Source organism: Apteryx rowi, unplaced genomic scaffold, assembly GCF_003343035.1.
Source record: "Apteryx rowi isolate R43461 unplaced genomic scaffold, aptRow1 scaffold_279, whole genome shotgun sequence".
Taxonomy (NCBI): Eukaryota; Metazoa; Chordata; class Aves; order Apterygiformes; family Apterygidae; genus Apteryx; species Apteryx rowi.
Window position 1 is genome coordinate 1084497 of NW_020449185.1, and position 24269 is coordinate 1108765.

The 24269-nt window shown below is 49.3% G+C and overlaps 2 protein-coding genes across 7 annotated transcripts in view; one reads left to right on the forward strand and one right to left on the reverse strand.

Moving 5' to 3' along the window:
* SEC31B (SEC31 homolog B, COPII coat complex component) overlaps positions 1-1254 on the forward strand; it is a 34739-nt gene extending 33485 nt beyond the window's left edge. For all 6 annotated transcript variants that reach the window (XM_026068703.1, XM_026068701.1, XM_026068704.1 and 3 more), the window contains one exon: positions 362-1254. In XM_026068703.1, coding sequence (XP_025924488.1) covers positions 362-541 — 180 coding nt within the window. In that variant the 3' untranslated portion in view covers positions 542-1254. The remainder of the gene's footprint in view (positions 1-361) is intronic.
* On the reverse strand, positions 1253-23275 carry WNT8B (Wnt family member 8B). Its single transcript, XM_026068712.1, has 6 exons — positions 23016-23275; positions 13764-13797; positions 12238-12376; positions 10703-10828; positions 8449-8591; positions 1253-8017 (listed from the first exon to the last, which is right to left on the reverse strand). The coding sequence occupies exons 1-6, from the start codon at positions 23081-23083 to the stop codon at positions 7460-7462; spliced, it is 1068 nt and encodes a 355-aa protein (XP_025924497.1). The 5' UTR covers positions 23084-23275; the 3' UTR covers positions 1253-7459.
* Positions 23276-24269: the final 994 nt, after the last annotated feature.

The window sequence follows — 24269 nt, forward strand, 5'->3', positions numbered from 1 at the left end:
GATGTATATCATGGGTAGAATCCATATAAYGCTTTTCTCCATGTCCATATTGGGCCCAAACAGAGACAGGATTTTGTGCTAGATGGACCTGTGGCCTTCTAAAATACATCAGATACTCAATTAATGCTGAAATGTCATTATCTAGGTCCTATGTTTACTATAATACAGCATGAGTATTGGATTAATGTATGTTTTGTGCTGGGAAACTGAGGGAGGAAGCGGCCTATCCTTTATGCCAGTGCCTGGCTCTGTAGTTACTGTGTTTGGTGAGGATGAGGACAGCAGAAGGGAAGGGTGTGGAGGGAGAAGGCCTGTGTTACAGTGCTGAGCATGCTGATGCATTTCTGCTTCCTCCCTACAGCTCTCTCCAACCATCCTGATGGGTCTCCATGAGATTGCCCGCTGCATTGAGGCTAGGAACTACCAGCAAGGTCTCCTGGTTCACACCCAAGTGGTGAGCAGCAGCAGTTTCAGTGAGGTGTCTGGCTTCATGCCCATCCTGAAGGTCCTCATGACCATTGCTGGCAAGCTGAATGTCTAACGTCTGGAGCAGCTGGTGCAGTGATGCACTGAGCTGGTGGACTCCTTTACCTATTGATGTGCTGCAGGTTGTGGACTTTCCCTCTGGCTCTGGAGAAATAAGTCTGTGCCACTGCCTGGAACTGTGCTGGGCTAGCGCATCTGGTCCCATCTACTCTCCAGGCAGCCCACTGGGGCCTGGATCTCTTGGAGACTGTTCTTTCTCTCTCTTTCCTRCTGGTCTGAGGCTGCTTCCTAGCCTGGGGATCTTGATTTCAGACTGTCCATGTTGCACAGAGATCCTCCCAGAACTGCTCTGCATTAGCCTGCTCTTCCCTGTTCCCCCACCAGAGAGGGGAAACTCCCCTCCGAGGCTGACACTACTTTCAGTAGGAGGCAAAAAGGGCTGGCACCTGTAGCACCACCAACAGAAGAGCCTCAGGCTCTATTCCCTGCTTCTGTGTAAACCAGTCCTGGGTGACAGCTTGGCTCCCTTGGGACTTAAGCTGGGGTGTTCCTGCTCCATTGGGCTGCAGTCAGGTTCTCTCCTCTGATTCCTCCTTTCTCTTCATTCTAATCCTTGACTCTTTCTCCCTCCACTCTGCCCCCTTACCCTGCTACCACTAGGGCTGACTACCAGCCTGCTCTGGGCTCACTTGGTTCTGTCTCTTTCTTATGCACTCAGTCCTCTCTTTTCATAGCCTTCTCTGCACCCTCTACCCCTTCCTTTATCTTTTTTTTCCGCTGTAAGCCCCAGGTTTGAACCTTTTTGTTTCAGGCCTAGGACTGTTTCCCCCCTTCCAACTCTGGGGACTCTCCCATCCTCAGGAATGCTGGCAGGTTGGACTCCTGCTCAGTGCGCTCCTCCCCAGAGCCAGTAGCATCCTGTGTTTGGGCTGAAAGCTGCACTGTCTGGCTCTTGGCCTTTTTCACTTCCTTTATGTTAGCACAGTTGGCCTGTTGCCAACCAGTGTTATCTAAAGGCTTCCCACATTGGGATTTCCAGACAGTCTAAGGGCTTTAGAAGCAGCAGGGATYGTACAAGTCCCTTAAAGAGTCCCTTTAAGCTGCTCTGAACAGCCCAGATTTGAGCAGGGGGAGACAGCTCATTGCTACAAGTGTGGTGGGTGCATTCTGCCTATAGTAATGGATATGTGTGAGGGTGGTTCTCAAAGGCCCCTTGGCACCACGATGATAGGAACATGCTGCAGGGGGTGATGCTGTCAGGTCTTTAGGAAACAGGGCTGTTTTGAGGCTTTTCATCACTGTGGCATTTCCTTTGGGCTGAAACAGATGAATGAAGCATATTTGTCCCGTGGAAGAAGTCTGGGAAGGCAGATGGGATTTTAGGGCACATTTGTGTGTTTGTGTGTGTGTCTTTCCCTCCCTCCCTTACTCTTACCCTCTTTCATACTAAACAGGCAGCATAAATCCTCAGACCCTAGCTGGGAGCAAGGCTTCTTCCCACCATTTGGCTGCAGCCTTCCCCTGCTTCCTCTGCTTGCTGCTTGAGTGATACTGCTATTTTGGGCCCATGGTTCAGTGACTTATGCGAATCAGCCTGCTCTACTGTGAGATTTAGGAGGGAAGGGAGTCAAAAGAGAGAGGGAGAGGGCAGGGCTTACTCCCTGCTTGCCAGGTCAAAGTGCCTCCTCACTGCTGCTGTGTTTTGTTGCCATTGCCGCGGTTTGATGCACTGAGAGATTACAGAACAGTGAAATAAAAGCTGTGTTTTGTGATGCTGCTAGCGTCTTTCATAGGCTTGGGCCTACAGGCAGCTGCCTGTCACCTCTGGCTTCAGGAGACTTGTCTCAATCTGCAGGGCCACCCTCTGAGTTCTCAGCTATGGTGAGAGGAAGAATTCAAAAAGGTTTAGGGCAAACCAGATTTTGGGTTCTGCTGGTGTGGGCAGCAAACATCCTGGTGTGATRAGACCTCAGGCCTTACTCACTGCCCAGGGCTGCAGGTCAGAGAACCATTCTTCTCCAGATCACTTTCCTCAGTTGTGACTATTCATGTGCATCAGATACAACTAGAAGGACCTTGGAGTGGCTGATGTTCCCTTGGGGAATCACAGCATTTTTTTGCCATGATCATGGGGATTTTGCGCTTTATATCAGGACTTGAAAGTATGTCAGCAAGCAAGCAGAGTCCTGGATGATGTCCTCTCCTGCTGCAAGTCTGCTTTACACCACTAAAGCCGTGTTGCTTAAACTAGCATGAAGATGTGACCCCCTTTGGGTAAATCAGACTTATACCATTGAATTGTCAGTTCTTACCATTAGACAATAACTTCTGGATCTATTGGCCGATTTAATTTAAGCTTATCTGTAGGTAAGAAGGCTGAAGTGAAAGATCAGGACTTGGATAAAGCAGGGGAAATCAATCTAGCTTTTGCAAAAAGACTGGCATAAGCTCAAAATAGTTGTTTCCTCTATGCTGCCAGCTGGCCAGCTAGTGTACATGTATGGGACAGCCAGTCAGCACACATAAAAGTATGAAATAAGCAGGACTGTTGCCTGGCTTCTGCTTAGAGGACTTGGGAGAGGGCAAAGGTTTAGAGAGATTATTTGGTGTATGGAAAACATTATAAGGGTCATTGCTAGAAAGGGAAAAGGATTTATGAGGGATCTGAGGTGTATGGACACAGTACATACAAACAGAAAAAGCAGCTTTGTTGGTCCTGCTGCCCACAGAGGCAAATACCAACTGGAAGGGAGTCCTGCTTGCAGAGATGTTACAGCCAGGTCTGGAAGCAGTTACCAATCAGACAGCTCTCAGCTGTCCCCCATCAGGGAGATGCAAATTGGTTTTCATGAGCTGCACTTGTGTTATGACCCTTTCTGAAGCTGAACAAGTAAGCAGGTAGCCTGAGATGCTCATGTGCTTAACCTGTGTATAAGGAAAGTCCTCAGACTTTCTGACATGATTTAACAGCCTCATATTCTTAGATTCTGCCTTTTTGGATCCAGTTATAGTACCTTGTGCAGTCCACCCTGGCTATTTCTTTAACTCAGGCCACTTGTACCATGGAGAAATAAGCATGAATTTTCATGGTGTTTCTCAGATGTGTTTGGCTCTTGAGTTCCCTCCAGTGTACTGCTTCTACTATCCATGGACTCATGCAGGGACTGGCTATTTAACCTGCCTTTGCATGTCTTTCCTGCTTGTCCCCTTTGTCCTGCTGTTGCTCAGTTCTGCTCCAGGTTTACCACAGTGAGCACTGGAGGGCAACCAGGCAAGGAGGGTGGTGAGCTGACCCACCTAAGGGTCCTTGAGGGGCTCATGGCAGAGCCAAGGACAGAACCCAGGTCTCTAGGGCTCTCATGTCATGTGTGACTTGCAGGGCCCCTAGAAGAAGCTGCTCCAGTTATAGCACTATCTCTGCTGGCTGGTAACAGCTTCTGGTTTATGGACAGCAGCTGCTTGGCATTGCCTCCTCCCCTGTGGGCACATGCTCCCGCAGCATCCTGCACCTCTCAACAGAGAAAGTGTTTTCTGCTGGTTGAGAAGGCCTTTGGGTTGACAAAGAGCTAGGGGGGGAGCGGGGGCAGTAGGAAGGGATCCCTGGGCACAGAGTGAGCTGAGCTCTAATCCTGTTGCAGATAACATCATGTCTGCAGGCTAGGCTTGTGTGTGTTTGGGGGAGCTGGAGGGGCCGAGATTGTTAGGCAGTATTTGTTTGTAAAGCCACTTGCTCTGAAGATAATGCTTGCACTAACTTCTATTGAGGGAGCAGTGTGAGTCCCCACAAAGTCCTTTCCCAAAGTGTCTTTGAAGCCAAGAACCCATTGAAAGGAAGAAAGGCCAAGAGAGGGGATTAGTTTGTTCAGCAGCTGTGAATTTCAGTGGGAGGCTGATGAACTCCAAAGTCTTTGTTGAGATTTTTTTTGTAAGGAGCCCTGCTGGAGGGAGAGACCCACACGGGGGCCGCGGCCTTAGACAAGAAGGAATCCGAAGCGGCAGGGAGCTGTAAACGGGCCACAAGGACTTTTCCCAAACACTTTTCGGAAAAGGTGTTGTGAAGAGAGCGGAGGGGGATTAGCATGTGAAATGACACTTTCCATTGACTCCACAGAGGGGAGGGGAAAAGGGCTGGCTGGCTGATTTATTAGCATTTTGTTCCCTTCTCTATTCTGCTCCCCCGGCCACCCCCCTCCCTCTGCTCCCCTCCTCCTCGAGCCCTCTAAAGAGGTCTGGTTTGGAAAAGGGAGCGGGGGGCTGCCTGTTTGTGTGTCATCTGGGCGAAGGTGACCACCTGGGAAGCTGAATGTAAATATTTCTCCTCTGAGGAATGCGCCTTCATTAAACCGAAATGAATACATGGAAGCATCCAATCCTGCCACACAATGGCAGCAGTGCCTTTACCACTAAGGGCTCCTTTTGCCTAGGAGGAGGACCCCTCCGGGGCCCGACCTGCTGCAGAGGTCAGCACATTTTGCAGCTGCGGTGTCGCCATTTTGTCCCAGAAGAAGAAGCGTGCGKTGGTGAGGCCCCTGCTTGTAATGCTCCCTGCACGCCCCCTTGCTCTGGCGGTGATGGGGAGGGGGTCACAGTTGCCCTCCGCCAACAGGCATCACTGTGCCGAGAGGGCGCATCCTGGGTTGTGCTWTAGCCTTTGTGGGGCAACTGTGTGGGGCAGTCATGAAGGCAAGGGAAGAAAGGGGTCACACGCCCTGTCATGTACTGGAGATGGGGAGGAAATGGGGAGCAACTTCCACATCATCTCCTTTTTTTTCTTCTCAAGCTGGCCTTGGAAAGGGGGGCTAAGAGGGCTGAGAGGTGGGCAGAAGCTGTCCTCTGTGCCTTGCAGTCTGACATCCTCAGAGCCAGCCTATGCTGGAGCCTTCCCCAGCGGGGTGAGAGGCGGCAGCTCTCTGCTCCCACTGCAGCGAGATGGAGGGCGGGGCAGGGTGAAGGAGGATCTACTGACATTGATGCAAGGGAAGTCTAGGACAGGGTCCTTGTACTAATAAGAACCCTTGAACAAACAGCTGGTGGCTTGTGTGTGAAGTGGAAGTGTTTCAGCTTTCCCTGAGGATGGGCTCAGATTGTTTCCTGAAATTTTTGAAGGGCCAGATTCTTGCTTGATGTGAGCGGTCTTGCTCTAATGAGACCCCAGGTTTCCACTAGGTCCAAATTCCCATTCCCAACAAAGTAGTCCTGATACCAAGATGATGTTTGTTAACCAAGAGACACATATGGATTGATATGATTGATGAGTGTCTTTGATTTGTCATCTCTGGAATCTGCAGTTGGCCCCTATCTGCCCTTCCCAGGTAGCTTCATTGCAGTTGGATGCAACCTCAGACAAGTTCATGGAGAGAGCAGGCCCTTTCCCCTCATGGCAGGGGCAGAGGTGGTGCTAGGTGCAGGGAAATAGCTCTTCTTATGCTGTCTCCCCACCAATGRGTAAGTTAGTCTTCAGAACTGTAATCGCATATATCCACATGCAATTGGATGAAAAAACACCCAACCACTTAGACACACCAGCATTTTGCAAGCACTTGGCTACTGATTTATTGCATTGGCTATTGGTTTACAAACGTTGGCTACAAGACAGGTCTAATGGCCAGTCACTTAGCTCTGTTGACTTCTCATCTGTCTAAAGCACACTTGAAACAGCAAAGTAGACAATAACCTCACAGCTCAAGGGAAATCACTGTGATGGGCAGTAAGCTAACCCAGGGCCTGCAGCTGACAGCCTCTTCCCTCCCTACCTCTATTATGGCAAGGGAACAGAGATGCATCAACCAAATCTTCCTGCTGCTTGCTTAGCCTATAGAATATATACAATAAGTGGTAGAGAAAAACTGTTATGTATACATCACAGTAACTGTGCAATAAATTAAACTTCAAAGTGCTTCACATTCCTATTTACAACACCATTAAATAGTAACTGACATTATTTTCTCAGGCTAGGAAGAAATATTTAGTTAGTTAGCTGACAGGGTAAGAGTGCTTGGCAAGTACACCAGGAGGTGAGGAATAGGCTCAGCTGACAGCTCCTCTGTGGGAGAGATTTGGGAGTGAAGAGAGAGAAGAGAAGTATGAGGGTATCTTTATGGCATCAGTCGAGGGCTTTGGTTAGGGTGCTGGGTGAAAAGAGTGGCCAGACCTGGGGGCTTAGAAGATACAGAGTAAGTGTGTGAAAGCAAGTGATTGATAGGATCCCTTTTTTGGACAGCTCTTTAATGGGCAGGTCAAGCAGCAGCTTGAAATCTTGCTGCTGGAGTCCCTCAAATGCAAAGTAAGACACAGGAGAGCTTAGCAAATCTGTGAATGGATGGGATGTGAATTTGTGGCCCTCCTGGAGGCTGGCTTGCTGCAGAAAGGAGTTAAGCACTTTTTGTCTTCCCACACAGTGCAGGGCCTAATAAAAGGCAGTGACAATTTCTTTAATGCCTCTATTTTTTTTAGGATACAAGAAGCATCAAACAAGCCTCTTCTGTTTTAGGGACTACTGCCCTGAGTGGCCCAGATCTGATGGTGTCATCTGAGCTTAGTCATGCCTTCCTGAGTGTGAGTCTCACTTGCTCAAAAGCCCAGAGCAGGTGCTTGCTTGGGGAAGCAGACAAGCTTGAGACAATACAAGCTACAGCGACGGGCTGTATTTTCTGCCATAAAACCAGAGTCACCAAACAGAGTGACTCTGGGTCAAAGGGACCAAATCTCACTTTCCTTTGTCAACACCTGAGGGTCTTTCCAGAAGTCATCAGCCACTGCACTGATGGGAGATGCCTTGTGTGGACATGGCCCCAGGACTCACGCCAGTAATTTTCCATTATCCAAGCCCTAGTAAGATGGTGTTGGCTGAAGAGACCTTGTTTGGAAGTGGGACAAAACTAAGCCAAATGGGAATGGTGCTGGGGGCTGCTAGGGAGAGGGGGAGAGAAGGGGAAAAGATGGGCAAACAGGACCATGGAGGAGCAGAGGGCAGTTAGAGCTTCCTCTTGAGCTTGTGGCTGGCCCCACCACCCCCGCTCCGCTCCCGCTTCTCCTTGCGGACACAGAAGTACTTGGTGACCCTTTTGCGGCACTGCTCGCACCGCACGGCGCAGCACCAGTGGAACTTGCAGTTGCAGCTGGACACCATCTCGGCCCGCCTCTCCTCCACTGCTAGCCCGCAGTCCCCGCACAGCCGCCGGCAGCTCCGCTTCTCCCACTTGCTGAGTGCCTTGCCTCGCTTCAGGCATTCCCTGCCCTCCGTTCCCAGCAGTCCCAGTGTCTTGTTCTCCAGGCAATAGTCAGGAGAATCTTCTAAGTGGACCAGCTCCTTCTTGGAGATGGAGCTGAAGGTCTCGGCGATGGCCCCCCGGCTGGCAGCACTGTTCCCTGCCCCCTGCAGCAAATCYACCTTCAGGGCCTTGTGGTACCTCTCCTTGAGGTAGGTGCCCACCTCCCGAAACTCAGGCAGCTGCAGCCAGCAGGTCTGGGTGGTGCAGCTCCCAGACACGCCGTGGCATTTGCATGTCCGCTTCATGGTCCCTTTCACAGCCTGTAGGATGAGGAGAGAAAAGGATCTCAGGAAGAAGCCCAGAGGACTTGATGGGGTCATTTCTATACTGCAGCTCAAGGATAAGTTTGGCTCCAAGCCTGTGGAGGGATTTCCTATGGACAATAGCAGTGCCCAGGGACGGTTGTTTTAAAGCTCACAGATTTGCTTTTCCAAGGTACAGTACTATTTACAATGGGAAGAGAGAGGAAGAGGGCACCAGGCAGGAGTTAGCACTGTAATCATGGAGAGTTGGCTATGTTAGAACAAACAACATGGATCACATCAGTACTGCTAACGTGCCTCCCTTTCTCCTCAGCAAGGTAATCGTTTCTTCTGAGCACATGCTTTTAGCCACAGAAAGAAGCACAATTCTGCAGTGAATAGCCAGAGCAAAGCTGGCACCCAGATCTGGAAGTAGAGATGGGGCTCACCTTTCTACCAGCCTCGTTGTTATGCAGGTTCATAGCAGCTCTGGCATCTTGTCCAGTCTCCAGAGCATCCACAAACTGCTTGGAAATGGCTTCCCCAAAGCCCACGTTGTCGCTGCAGCCTCCCCACAGCCAGCCTTGTCCCCCTAGGGAAGGAGACAAGGTGAGCACTTTCAGGGAATCCCTCCCCTTCCTGGCTTGTGGCTCCAAGGATGAAAAAGGGTCCAGAAATGATGGAGGGAACAGAGTTGTGGGAGAAAATCCAGCTTTTTGCCTAGTGATACTCCCAGATTCTCTTTTCTCTGGATTATGCCAGTTCTACAAACATTTAGATAAGAAGTGGTTCATGCAGGCAATGGCAGGGGGATGTCCTGTGTTACCAGCCCAGGGACTTCCATGCTTTCCTTAGAGCAGAATTCAGAAGCTGTATATTATCATGCATTAGCAGGCTTGTACAGATGAGGCAGTGGGTCTTTTATCCTCTTCCCTCAAACTCTGACTTTAACTGGTTCAGTTTGACTTGTAGAGACAGCATCTTGCTTGTCTAGYGCAGGTTGCCAACATGGATTAGTTAACTGGTTTACACATCCTGTCAGAGCGGACAGATTCTCCTCCACTAGGAAGCAAACCAACCCTGGTACATGTGTACCTAGGAGACTGTCTTTTTGGTATACCCAGGATCCCCGACTGATGTTGGGCATCTCAAATGGGTCTAATTTTCTAATTATCATAAAGGGACAAAGGAGTCAGCACAGAACTGGGAAACTACATAACAAGATATAGAAATTATTTTTTCTAACCTGGTCTTGATAATTTAGCTCAGCTGACATGAAACAAGTCATATGGTTTGTTTCTTTTCCTCCTAGAGAAAAATGCCAAATTCTCTGTGAAGATTTGAAATCTGGAATATTCTGACCCTAAAGTGTCTTGGTGGTACATCTTGGGAGTTGTGGTTTAATGGCCCTGTGCCTCTCTCCTCTCTGAAAGGCCAGGCCCTTAACTGGACTTCCATAGAGCATCGCAGTCCCCTCTCCCAGTGAAAGGCAGCAGCGTCTCAGGGGAGGAGAGTAATTGCAGTGGATGATGAAGTCCAGATCAAGAGCCCTGTGCCTAAGGGAGAATGGAAACGCTAACAAGCCTAGCTATAACAACTCTGAGTCAGCACAGTGGCATTTAGAACTGAATCATGTTGTTTTGGACAAACCCATGTTTTCCTTTGCCTTCCAAGGATTTAAATTGACAATGGAAAATTTTCATGGAAAACAGACATGTTTTTTGCGGGGAAAAAAAAGTGTAGCATAACTAGCTCAATTTTCCAGAGAAGTTAAAATTTGGTGTGTCATTGCCCAAAAGTCCTGCTCTCTTAGAGATGGGCCATCCCAGACATCAGACACCTGAAAAGCACCTGTTGTTTTTAAGGCTATTAGCCAATAAAGCAAATTACTAAATATTGGGCACTTCTGTTGAGTTTGTCATAAACTGACTAGTACCGTTGGGCAGTGAATGTCTCTTAGAAGATTTTGATAATTTAAAATGTGGCTTCTTTCCATTCCAAACAGAACACAAAAATGTTAATGTTTTCTGTGAGAGGTGAATGGAGACCCAGAACTGTGAAGCCTGGAAGTCCTGGGGTCCCCCACAAAGGGAAGGCCCGTGACTGCAGGCCTGGGTACAGCTGTGACAGTGATGGGGTGAAGGCTGCGTGCTGCCACAGTGGTTCTCCTGACTGTGCACACCACACTGACTAATACTGATGGGGTTTATAGATACCACCCTGCTTTCCCCTGCCTGTAATTCTAATAATTCTGTTCCTGGGCTACGCTGGTACTGCAGACCTGGGAGCCCTAAGGTCCCTGATCTGCACTTTTCTAACCAGACATACTATTTAGATATACAGCACCATATCCACTCTTCTGCTTGTTTTACACTTCCATTCCCTCCAGTGGTTTAAACTGAGTTGTTCTTAATTTGAACCAGAAGAGTTGCCACCCCGTTCCACTTTCCTGCTCATTTTATTTCTCTAACAGAAGGTAATGGAAAATATCAAGGGCCTCAACTGGTGTAATTTGGAGGTGGCTCCATTAACTTCCACAGAGCTACTTTGATTTAAGCCAGACAAAGCTCTGTTCTGGAAGTACCTGCAGGTGCTGGGACCAGGGGAAGGAGCTATTTCTCCAGGCCTCCATGCGGGAGAGGAGAACAGCTTTCCCTAGAGTGTGGGGCGTGAGAGATGGACCGCAGCTCGTCTCCTCCTTACCAAGCTGTCCGTTGCGGGAGTCATCACAGCCACAGTTGTCAAAATCCCCCAGGCTGCAGTTCCGGGTCAGTGTGTACATGACGCCCGCAGAGCTGATGGCGTGGACAAAGGCAGTTTCTCGGTTGGCTGTCAAATGCGAATACAAGGAGAGGGGACGTGCTAAGGATTTCATGGTGAGTACGCATTAGAAATGCTCCTGCCATGCAGAAGACTGTGTAGGAAGAGATTTGCAATGGGCAGGGCTCTGTGGGTTGGAGAGGAAGGCCTGTGTGTCAGATTAGCCTGGTCTTGGCTTGAGCTACAGAGGGACAGAAACTCCCAAGTTTGATCCGCATTGACTTGTGCCATTTCCAAGAGCACAGATGAGTTTTGGCTGTCACCATGGGAGCTCACCAGCAGGGATGCAGTGCAGATCAGTATGTCTCCCGCCTCTTGCTAATACGCTTCAGAGAGGAAGGGGCTCTCTGCAAGGATCAGAGAGCTCATGCCCCGCAGCCCACTCGAGCCTGTGTCCAGGGCTCAGGGCGATGTCCATAACTGCCCACTGGGATCTGTGTGGTGATTATCAGCTCACTTACCTGAGCCTTTGGCTTACATTAAATATCAGCAAGGTCTGGATTTGAGCAGATAACCTAGATAGGAACAGTTCTGGGACCTGCTCCCTGTCTCAGGGGTGTCACTTCATGCTACAATTTCTTCCTCAGGGCCTCAGGCAACCTTTCTCGGGTTTTGAAACCTCTGCCCCTCTTTGCCCAGGGCCCTGGTCCTTCATCTACTGCTAGTCCCGCCAAAGTCCTCARGCTCTTTCCCATAACCAGGTCCTGCCTATACGTAACAGGTATGAACCCAGCAGCATACATGGGTCTAGAGGATTCAGGTCTACACTGAAGCATTTCCTGGCACCTGCAAATAGGTAAAGAAAGGGCTGGCAGAGAAAGGGATGCAGTGGCAGTGATGGCACCCCCATGCCCTGTGCTGCCATGGGTCACTGGTGCTGGATTTTTGGCCAAGGTATCTCTGACATCCCAGTCTCCAGGAAGCTGTGGGAAGACTTCCCTCCCTTTCATGCCACTTGGCCAGAGCACAGCCACTGAAGAGCTCTTCATTGCTCCCTTTAGCCAAATCCCTTTGCTCGCCTCTCCCTCACCCCCACTGGCCTTCAGCCTCCCCAAGACAACCTCGCCACAGACACTRCTTGGGCCTGGCATATCTGGCAGCCCTCACGGCATTTTTTGTTGACACTCCTTCGCAGGGCTGGCAGCCACTCGGGAAGCCAGCTGGGCCAGGCTTGGCAGCACCATCCTGTCTCGCTCCAGCTGGGGCCCCAGCAAGTCCCGAGGTGATGCTGGCATTGCGAGGCCACCATGTCGGGAAGCTAGTTTCCAGCGTGTGCCCAGGGAARGGACCCTCCCGAGACAGGGACATGCTAGGCAGAGAAGGAGAAGGAAAGGAGGCACTTGTGAAGAGAGGAGGGGCCCCTGGGCGCTAATCTGCAGCGAAGGGGTCCCGGTAGTGTTATCCAATGCTTTGCTTACCACTGCGCAGCCCGCCGTGGCTGGAGAGCTGCAGCGCCCGCTCGGGGCAGTTCCAGCGGTCCCACGCGAACTGGAACTTGCACTCCTCGATGCCGCTCTGCGCCCCYGCCGCCACGCTGCTGGAGTAGATGAGATAGGCCTAGGAGCAGAGCAGGGGTCAGGAGGGGAGACGCCTCCTCAGGCAGCGCCACGTTAATGGTGGGGGGTCAGGGGGTGCCTGGCACAGAGACTGGCCCCACTTCGGTACCCCTGGGGCTAGCATTAGCCTGCAAGACTGGAGTCACAGTTCCTTGGCCAGCAGGCAGAGACGGCACTGCRTGTAAGGGGGAGTTGCCGGGAATTTCCCCAGGCTGCTCCCAGGCCATCAGGGCTCAGGAGAGTCACTTAACAGCCTGGTGCTCTGGTTTCCACCCCAGGCAGTGCAAAGTCCGTATAGTCCCAGTCGCTTCCCACCGAGCTGTGAGGCCGACGTAGCTGTAGTTTTCCTGCCCTGCCCTGCAAGGTGGATGTGCTGTGTGCTGGGATGTTTGGTGCTTCGGGGTTTAGGTGGATGGAGAAGCACAGTGCACAAACCCCAGGCAGAGCACGGCCCCAGTCTCTCCAGGAGAGGCTGTGCTTCAACTACGAAAGACTCTTACACCATCTTACAGAAACAAGACAYGCGGAACTGAGGGGCTTTCTTGGGTTTAGTTCCCCCAGGAACCGACAATTGCCAGCAGCAGCAGGAAATACATTTTCTGCTGTACTGGGTCAGAGCCTGAGTCTCCCTGGAGGGAGAAGGGCGAGTGGAGGTTTTGGCTGTCAGCCACATTAGGGAAATCCTCGTTTCCCCTCAGAGACCAGGGAGCTCCAGGCCACAGGCCCCTCAGCCTGCCTCCCCTTCCCATGGCCTCAGGGGGACAGGCTCTGCTTTGGGGCAAGGTTGCTCCACCATAGTGTTGGGAGCTTTGGCAAGAGCTAGCCATTCTTGGAGGTRTTTCTGAGGATTAGCTATATTTTTTAAAGATGAATTTTTCAGGAGGGGCAAAAATCTGGGATGAATTTTACAGCTGGTTCTGGCTAGAAAAAAAATCCTCTGAAAGCAAAGTGCAAGGAGAAAGGGACCAAAAACACTGAAAAAGGTCCTGACAAATCCAGTTGTGCTTCTTGGGGAAGCCTGTTTTGCAAGACCCACAGAAAGTGCTCTTCCACCTGGATGAACATAGGTCCTGATGTAACCTGATCACTGGGAAGCAATAGATGACAGGTGAGATCCTCAGCTGGTGTCAATAGACACATCTCCAAAATCTGACCCCACCAGCTTAAAGGGCCCTTGGGCCCCCTTTGATCAAGGCTGGCACAGCCCAAGGAGCAAGGAAATACTGATTGTACCAGTTTGTTTCTGGCTCTCCCCTGCATTGTCCTTGGAAAGCTGGGTGCCAGGAGAGTGCTGGCCAAGACTGAAGGAAGAGGAGAGGGAAACACAGAGCCTCATCCCCTCCTGGTTTAGYGGAACTGGGGATGGACATCAAAGGGATTTCTCTTACCTTGGGGCCCGTCATCAGGAAATTATTCACTGACCTGGAAGAGAGAGACACAGTGTGAGCAGGGAGGGGGTGATGGTAGAGGGCCTGGGGAATGCCTGGCATCCCAGGGCTCTCCTCTCACCCCCTGGCTCCAGGCATCTTTGGCCTCACCCCTGTCCCTCCTTGCAGCTCCCTGCCTGGGGGGGACAGAGCCTTCTCCTCCCCCCACCCAGGCTGTACCCTCCCTCCCTGCCTGCCCAGCCCTGGGAATCCCTCCTCCCAGTCTCAGCCTTCCTGGACCTTTCCCTCAGGATGAGCACCCTCTCCCCTACTCCCTCTCCATGGCTGCTCCAGCCCCTGCAGGTTGAGCCCCCCCCCCCTTCTCCTCTCCTCTCCCCCAGCCCAGCTGCCTGCTCACCTCCTTTCCTCCCCCAGCTGCAATTCCCTTGCCCTCTCTCACCCCTCCTCCCTTCTGCTTTCCTCCTTGTGGCTGCCTTTCGCACCAATTCCCCCATTTTTAGTGCTTTCCTGTTCCCACAGCCTTTCCTTTTGCCTTATTGAATGTCTGCTTAGCTCAGCCTAGCTCTATGGGAGCCTCTTGGGTGCCTCCCATGGCCCCACGTGCCAGCGCTGCCGAGCTCAGCACCGTGGCAGCTCGCCTCTTGCTAAGGGATCTCATAGCAGGGAGATCGTGTTGCTTCTCCCTTGCAGCACTTGTCCCTGTGGGATCCCCTAGATCCCAGCATCCCTGATCTCCATCGGCCCATAGTCCCTCTCTGGTGGCTATCGCTGTGCTAGCTGAGCACCTCACTGGGCACATTTATCATCCTGACCCTGCTGGGCAGCCTGTCATTCCCCCTGTGCTGAGGAAGGAATGCGTGGATTTGCCCTGGGCAGCTTGGGAAGCAAATCGGGGAGTGGAGCTGTGCTCCTGCACCTTGTGCCCTCTGTGCCGTGCTGCCCTCGGGCTCCCGCAGCCAGCACCACCACTGGCTGGGTGTGCAGAGGCACTGCTGAGGCTTGGGGGTGCTGGGTTGTTGGTTGTCTTCCTCTGGAGTTTATCAATGAAATAAATAGTTCAGAATCTTTTTATTCCTATCTTGAATCAAGATGAAAATAAGTAGCAATTTTGAAAAACTAAAATGGGACAATACGTTCCCAAGYTTCAGCTGGCCTCAAAAAAGCCCTCAAAAGGGTTTTCTTCCTGTGATGTGGTATCTTTTCATGCTTAATAATAGTAAGCAATTTGAAAAGTGCAAGTCAAAATTAATCTTTCTGATGTTTTCTAACTGAAATATGAAASTCAAGATGAATTGTTTCAAAAGTTGTCTACTTGTAACTATTCCTGTGAAACATTTGATTTTGCCACTATTAATGGAAAACTGTTCCACTGAAAATGTTGGGGTCTGTTTTAGTAATTTTAAGTCTCAGGTTCCAGAAACCTTCAGCTCTGGGAGTCACGTGATTCTCCCCTCTCTGTTTTTTGGGTCAGCAGTTCCTGGTTTTTGTACAGAGGGAAAAAACTTCAAATTGTGGGCCCTATCCCTAAGGATGTTGGAAGGCAAATAAAAGGAATGCTAATATTTATTTATTTTTAAATCACAAGATTTTAAATCAATTTCACAGCCTTCTGGCACCTTTTTTTTGGTTGCCATGGTGCAAGAAGGCCATTAACCCATTCGTCCCACTTCCAGGTGRGAAGGGAGGAAAAAGCAAACCAGCTCACTTGGCTCATTGCTCCCACCTGACTCCYCCATGCCCAAAAGCCCTGGCCATCACTGCTGGTATGGAGCACTCTGCGCAGCTCTCGCCAGGGTGCTGTGGGCCTAGCTTCAGTCTTAGTGACGGGAGGCTTTGTCCTTCCCTAGCCAGCGGCTGCCCGCTGAGGATGAGCTCTCTTCACAGGGCGCTAACAGCATCCTGAATTTCCTTTTTTTTTTTTTTTTTTTTTTTTTTTTTTGGGGGGGGAGGGAGGTGGGATCCAGCTGTGAGGCACTGAGGCAGAATTGGAGCTCTCAGCTGTTCCCRAACGATCCCCAGGCACAGCCCCTCAGACAGATTATCCCCTGCTCAAGCCCTGTGCTGGTCAGGCAGCAGACAGGCCTCTTGCRGGTGTCTGTGGTTCCTAGGTTTTAACAGCTTTCCCCCCAGCGGAAAAGAGGGAGAGGTGGCAGCTGTGCCACATGCCACACTTCCGTGCTTAACAGAGTGAAAGGGCTGAAGTAACACTTTGCTGGTGGGCAGGATCCCTGCGTCTTTCCTTCCAGGGTGCTCTTCTAGACTTGTCACTGAAACTGCATTTTAGCACATGCCGTGTGCTGAGTCAGGGCCAGGGGAACAGAGGCTGGAGCAGCTGAGGGTGCTGCCATTGCCCTCTGTAGCCTATAACCCTTTGGGCAAGCGGCTTGCTTTTCTTGGGTTGCAGATTGCGTCCCCTGGAATTTTGTTGACAAACTCCAGTGCTTGAAGCCCAGCAGCCAGCCCAAATCTAAGGCCAGGTACCAGTCTGATTGCACATGAACACAGACCGTTTTGAAGAGGGGTTGCAAAGAGCATTTCAAAAGCAGCACTGAATTCTGTTCAGTCTCTGCTCTGTCCTGCAAGACCTGCAGCTGGAAAGCTCTGAGGGCTGAGCATAGGTGACATGCTGCAGAGCCGGGGCACCACACAGCTCGGACCCTGGGATGTGGATGGGCTTGTACAGGCTGCACTGAAATCCCCTGCTCATAGTTTCCTTGCTCTTGCTTTCTCGACATGCACATGTCCAGGCATATATTCTCACAGCTGTGTAGGTACAGGCCAGTGTCTTACTGTATATTTCTCCACCGGCAAAATCTCCACCTGCTTCCTCTGTTCACTGCAGCCCTGGGCTCTTTCACACACACCACCACAACCACTTGTAGGCCTGTGCTAGAAACCAGGGTCACAGAAATTGCTTTCTCCAGCAAGAGAAAGTCTATTTCAATGTAAATACTCAGTCAGTGTGTTAGGGACCCTGTGGTGCAGCGACCACCGCTAGGAATTCGGAGGGTGGCTGGGTGAATCCAGCTTAGCTGTGCCACTGCAGAAAGGATCGGGGCTTTAAAATGGCCCAGGAGACCGCCCTAACTATTCCTAGCCAGAAATAAAGCTAGAGGAGAAAGGTTTCCACTGCAAACACCTCGTTCCATTCTCTACAGATCTGCAAAATTACTCTCATCACCCTTCCTGTTGAGTCCCTGAAGTGTCTCACCTGCCTGCACCCAGACACCCTACAGGGATGGGTAAGTGTCCTTGTCCCCTGGAAGGACCTTGAGGACCAGAAATGTGACAAGGGCTGATAGAGACCTAGCAGTGAGTGACAGAGGAAAGCTAGAGCACGTACCAAGGGAAATAGGGCTCTTCAACTTCTTCTAAAGACGATGTTCCCCTTTAAATGCTGGTTGTCTCCCAGTGGAGGATGCCTCTCCTTCCCCCTTTTAGCTAGCTCTTGCAGAGCCTTAATCTGCACTCTGTCCCTTCAGTGGGGCTGCATGCCCCACTCCACTGTTGGGCTACCCAGGAGTGTGGCGATTCTTGAAGCCTTGGTTTCTGCTTCTCTGTCTCTGTTATATTGCTGGCTGGGATTCACCCCATTCCCTGAAAATCCCAGTAGTAGAGCTGGGGAGATGGGTCAGCAGTGGTAGGATGGGACTACAGTTTCAGTTCAGTTCCCTTTCATTGCCCTCACATTGGCATTTGAAGCCAAGGGACTGTGGGACCTCATATGTCTGCCCACAGACTCAAGCTTGCAGGGGCTGGAGAATCCCCCCTCTGGACTACTCCTCTCGTATGCCAAAGTGCCACAGCCACCAGGCTTTGGAGCAATGTTACTCACCGAAGAGCAGCTGATGCCTCAGTCACAAAGGTAGCTACCCAGACCTGTGCATCCCGGGCACACGTGCCCCTTCCCTTGTTACAGCCATGCATAGCCTGGGCTGGGAGGGACCATCCTGCAAGGTGACTGCTGCACACCATCACACTCCCATGGGCACTGGCAAGCCCTGCAGACATTCCCTGTCCTAGGGGACTAACGCCCCTTTCCCAGCACACAGGCCACTCGAGCTGTGTGCGCCAGGTGTTTCGATGAGGGATGCGAGAAGCTCTAGCTAGAAGCCAGAGACCCCAGTGCCTGGCAGAGCTGCTCCTGCAGCCTGGATGGGTCTGGCAGTGCAGCTGGTGGGGCTCAGGCGCTGAGCACGGCTGCGTGGCCTGGGTTTTTCTGCACACCGGATAAAAGGCAGATCAGGGGATGGACCCTGGCTGTGCGTGGGGGAGGAAGGAGGGTTCAGGCATGGGTGCCGTGGGGATGCTCTACAGTGTTTTCAGCTGAGAGCTGGCTGTCTAGCTGGTCAGCAAGCCTACTCCCCGAGGGATGGGAGGGCAAATGAAGGAGCTTTGTATATTTTTCACCCTGTATGTTTTCAAGCGGTGTTTTTTGGTGCCACAGGTACTGCTGTTTAGAGAAAGGAACTGTCCTGTTGTGATACAAATCCAAAATGGAGAGAAATACCAGGCACATGAGAGATTCAGTGAGGATGTTTCTCTGCCCTGGAAAACTGTTCCTGAGGTCAGTGAGCCCATTTCACCTTAGCAGAATTGCCCTCATGGAGGTCCTCTCAGATACACTGGAAAAAGGAGGTCTAACTACTGTAGCTTGGACAAAATCATAGGAAACCTGATCTTTGTTATTCAGTGAAAGTATCGTACCTTGTTTAGAACTAGTTGAGAGTTTAAAAAGAGTTGAGAGAACTAGTTTCCAAAGTTTCTCTTTGGAAAGGCTAAATTTTTTTGTGGAAAGTGAAGCTTGCACTGGGAAAGATTCCTCTGGGTAAAAATGGGAGAAAGAGGGCTGTGGCCAGGGCAATCCTTATCCCTTTGTTCCAGGCCAGGGATTCAAACCAGGCTGTTCTTCAACCCCTACGGGTGCTTTTGCACTAAGTTGATGGCTGTTTTGCAGTGGAATTTTCCTTTGGGAGCTGCTTCTGCATTGTACAGCTAATTAAATATTTCCTGGGACTCAGAGAGACGGGATCTGTCGCCTGGTGATTAGAGCATCGGGTGACCTGAATCACATAGGGGCATGAACCTGGGTCTTTTCAGACTTTGTAAGCTCCATGGGTCCCCATCTTAATGCAACTGTGTAGTTGCATGAACAAGTCATTTTTCCTTCTGTTTTCCTTCCTGTCCTTTGCCTTTTCCTTAAGCACTTCGCTACGGGGATGGCTCTAGCTTGCTCATCGTGGCGTCAGTGAGAATCTGACCCCCAGGGAGCAGCTGTGAGAAAAATCTGGTAAAATGCCCTCGTGTAGGCAAGACTAAGAAAAAGCAAGTCCTCTCTTGTCCTGCTTTAGAGACCAAAACAAGAGATACCTCCCATCTGCATTGCTTCCCACTTCCTTGGTAGGAAATGCTGAATTCACAGCACGCCAGAAGTATCTGTTTCAAAGCCTTGCTGGCCTTGTCTTGGGTTAGAAACACCTGAGCAGTTGCAAGAGTGGCTTTTGGAGGAGCACAGTAATCCGCAAGTTCAGGGTTTACAAAGAACCAGCCTGCTAGCAGGTGTCAGTCGACATAACTGCATTGAAGCAGAGGGTCTGTTCCTCCCAGGATAAACCTTGAGGTTCACAAAAAGGCCAAGTTCAGGATATGCCAATTCACCATCGGCAGCTGAACAAACGGTACGGTAGCAGTTTCCCAGCTGGATATTCTAAACATTTTTATTAAGTTGGAGGGACAGAAGGCATTTGCCCTGGGTTCTCTGATCAGCAGGCATGCTGCAAGGCAGGTTCGTAAGAGTTAGGCATGTAAAGGAGTCATTTAGACTCATATGCTTAACCCCCCACATTTAACTCTTGCAGCTGCAAGTGGACTGAGGAGAAGGCGAGGTGGGACAGTTTGGCTATCAGGATGCTACGCACTGCAGGGTAGTTGTATGGCTGGGAGGTAGTTGGAATTTTTGTTATTTAAGTCGAGAAGGAACAAAAGGTAATAATGGAGCAAATTCTCTGTGCTTTGTCTTTGCCCATATCATATAGCTAATAAAAATACATCTCTATTCTGGATATAATCTCCAGTGATGGCAGAGAGCAATTTTGCCACTCGTGCCACAAACATAACGCAATATAGACAATAGCAGTAGAGTCATCTCTGTGTTATGAATGGGAATCACTATGAAAATGAATCTCCCTTCATTTTTGCCTCTGTAGTGTGATGGGGGTTTTTTACTACTTATCCATGCCACTGTAAAGGAAAGCAGAATCTAACTCTAAACTAACTAGCTGGCCACACCAGCAACTGGTGTAAAAGAGCCCAATTCCAGCAATTTCAAGGTTGCCACACTGATTAAAAACATGAGAAGAAGCTCTTGATACAATTTTTCTGCTTCAGCAAAGCTTGTGCGGATTCCAACTATCTGATACGCTTTCACTCCCCCTTCAAATTCCAGGAAAGCGTTAGGCGGACTAAAACAGAAGCACAGATAGACCTTGGCAGGTAGTGAGAGAAGGGTCCCACCGAGAATTTAGGTCCGTTCCACAGCCCAAGCAGGGCCAGCGCAGGGCGTGCTTCTTCGCTAACCTCAGCTCAACTCTGCTCACCCAGGGCAAACACAAATCTAGGGCAAGTGATGTTTCATCGCATCCTATATTACAGAATTATAATTATATCAAAGCTAATGAATGTCTACTGCAGGAGTTATTTAACATAGCTCTGTTGGAAACAACAGCAAATTACCCTGCCAAGCAGCCATCCCATTATATTTTACACATATGAAACACTAATAAGCTTTTGACAATTTCAGCTCAGTTACAGTTTTACCAATAACTGCACCCTGCTCCTCAGTTTTGTTAAATAAGCATCAATCTTCATCACTGAGAATATGCCCTGAGAGTCTTGTCAAGTCTTCCATTAAAGTATTTGTTTGATACTTGATCATCCACTAACAAACTAATGTGCTGTTGATTCAGCTCTTTCTTTTTAGAAAATTATATGGTTGCATTTAGATCTTTACTGTCATTATTGTAAATATAGAAAATGGATCCAATTTCACTTTGGATCTGAATCTTGTTCTCTAGTAAAAAAAACCCCTCAAGTTATTAGAAAAAAAGCGGCACTGGAAATTAGACGCARCCTCATAGCTGAAGGGTAAAAAACAACTAGAAGCAAGTTGCAATGTTAGAGATTCTTGCATTATTCCCACAAGATAGGAGATTAGGAGACAACTTGCTAACATTTGGAGCTTTACTTTTTTTTTTCTTCTTTTCTTTGTTTCTATTTTGTTATATATATTTGTCTTTTTCTTCCTAAATGCAACCCTGACATTTTACTTGTCTAGAAACACGCTGGCCATCCAACCTAGCCAACACAGTAGAATCACCAGAGGCCTCTAATAAACATTCAGAGAAAGGAAGAGACCACTTATGTAAAAAATATTAGATATTGAACTAAATGTCTGTCCCTCCCCCCAAATTCATGTGATCAGATCACAGAAAAAATAATCTTGTTGCATTTTAAACTATTGGATCAGATAAAGAACAGTAAGAATTGCAAGCAGAATTTTTGCATGATTTCCATGAACCTTACCTTTTTTCTCTTCAAAAATTAAGGGAGAGGGTCTATAATAGGATAATTGGGAATAAGATTTTTGCAATATTTCCTGAAATTCCTTTCTCTCAGAAAATCATGACCTATCAGCAAGATGTCTAGAGAAGCAGGGCTAGCTTGATCTATAAACTTTTCCCTTAAATAAAAACTTCCAAAAGGCACAAAGAGCACTTAGACACCCAACTTTCATTGAAAATGTCTGGGATTTGTGTATTCAACTACACTTTGTGCTTCTGAAAATTCCCCCCTTTGAACTTTTCCTAACAAACTTCGTTTTTTTTTCTCTTTTAGCGTATTCTAAATCTGTTTATATTGAGGASAGCAAGAGAAATATACAGGGAGACAGAGAAAAGCAAAAGAGAATCAGCATGAGTTCTTGCCCGGCCTCTCTGCATAAAATTACATATTCTCCTTGTTCAAGATGGGGACTTTATCTTGAGTTTGCTATTCTATAATATTTAGAGATATACAAACAGTTGCATATTTTTTTCAGGAAGGGAGGAGAAAAGGTCTGAGAGAACATAGATTTAATTCCCAGACTAACGGGAGTGAGTTCCCGTTTAGTCTTGAGTTTCTCTTTCTGTAATTTTGTCTTCTTCATCCGTGGTAATAACTCTAGAGATCTGCCATGGGGCAGGCAGGGGATTTTAGTCACTGAATGGGAAAAGACTTTCCTTGCTGTTAGAGATAAGGCTGTAACCCACTACACATATTCCCCAGGGCTTCACAGAAAGAGAGAATGAAGTGTGGGTACTCAGTAGAAATTACATATGAAAAAATACCTGCAGAGCCAGGTCACTTGAGTCCACCTCCATATGAGAATGGGACAGGTATACTTCAAAAAGGAATGATACTAGATTTGATGTAAGTGTAATCTTTTTCTGTCCACCTTGTAAAATGTTTCTGGAAATCAAAGTAAAACCACCCTGAGGACAGAGCAATAGGCCCACAGGAAATGACTGCTGGTTTATACTGGGGGAACTGGTCTGAGGGGGTCCGGGTGGTTGGGAAACATTTGAAAAGGGAGCCAAACATTAGCAGGCTCCACACCAAAAATTCCTTCTCCCAGGAAATCCAAATACCTGAATTTCAGACATATGTATTCCTGTCCCTGTGCCTGCCAGGGAGCCCAGGTTTCAGTCTGTTCTTACGGAATGACTCTCCTGTGCATTTAACTTATCCCTGTTGTCTCTGAGCTCTTAATCAGTGACTGTCCTCTTTGGGGAAAATGAGAGAAGCCTCATTCAATTAAGACAAGAGACAAGCAGACTGTGAGCCTTTGGGAAATAAAAGAAAAGAAAAAAAAAAGAAATCCCCGGCTTTCCAGTTGGGTTATCTTCCCAGTTGGAAATGAGGGACTAGATCTTCACATCTGCTCTCAGGGCATCTACTCTAATTTACACTAGATCAGAATTTGGTCCATAAAATTACTACAGAAAGGTGAGGGAGGAAAAGGGGGCTTTTTCTGCTGAAATCAAACCTCTCTAACACTGAGCATGTTTCAACTTAGTTAAATATCTGATCCCATTAAGGCCAGAACTCAGTTAAGTGGAAAAGAGGGAACATTTAGGAAGGTGAAGAGGGATACCCTTAGGGTCTCTGGGAAGAGCACCTGCCTGTGACACAGACTGAGGTGCTCCCAATACTCACCAGGCACAGCAGGATTGGAAGAAGGGAGTGAGGAAGAAGATGCCCAGATAAGGGTCCATGTGAAACATAAAATCCAAATAAAGAGGGAGAAAGGAGATCCTAAAAAAAACTTGGGTACCACCACCAGGGAAAAGAAAAAAAAAGAAAAAGAAACACAACAAAATTAGGGAAGGGATGGAGTTATTTTCTACCCGGCGCTCCTGGTGTGATGAAGAGGCATATGCCCCCTGAATCCCAACTTCTGTGAAGGGTAACCAATCCTAAAGTAAGAGCTAAAGGGGGTTGGTGAAATGGAGCTGCAGAACTTCCTAAGAAGAGATTATCTACTTAATTAAAGATTTTTTTTTCCCTAAGTCCTTCAGCCAATCAGGACTCAAGTGCCAGAGAGAGACTGAACTGATGAAAAGAACACCCCAGGTTCCTCGAAGACAAATGCACCACGAAAGGGATAAGAGGGAGGGAAAAGGAAAAAAAAAAAGGAGAGAGAGAGAGGGAGAGGGAGAGAGGGAGAAAGAAAGAGACAGAGCAAATCCCTTAAAGTAATCACTAGATTCAGTCTCCACCAGAAATGCCTTCCTCTCCACCCCTGAAAAGGCGGCTCGAAGGGCTGCTTTCTGTGAGCCCCATCTCTCCTGTCTTTGGGACGTCGCTGATAGCCGGGGCTGGGGTCCACCGGGTGCTGCGAGATGGGGCTCAGGGTCAGGCCACCCATGCCGGTCTCTTGGCAGCTGTGGAGCATGCTTAGGGAGAAGGCTGGGAAATGATACACTAATGCTGGGTCTGCCTCGGTCTCCCCTAGGGGTTTAGGAGGAATTGGGACCATATTCAGCTGACCCACTCTCAGCATGGCGACCTGCCCTTTCTTCCCAGCTCCTGTCTGCAATACATCATCCTCACCCTGCAAGAAAGCCCTCTGACTACCTCCTTGCTTTTCCCTTGATTTTTGCAATCAGGGTTTCCCACAACGTGCACAGGAGGGGATCGTTGGTTTGGGAGAGCTAGGGGTGAGGGATTTTCCCAGGCCAAGAGTTGCTGGAGCTGCTTGGAAATGCTGCCAGCCTGTCCCTCTCAGCCATGTGGGACATGCCACAGTTACTGCTATGCTGTACACTGCAGCCACCCTGCGTGTCCCCCGGTCGATGGCACCTGGCCTTGTTTCCCTGTCCCAGAGCCACAGGAGCATCCTCTGTGCCAGCCCAGCGGTATGTCCCCAGGCCTATAGGGGTATAATGGAGGTCCACGTCCAGGCTGCCA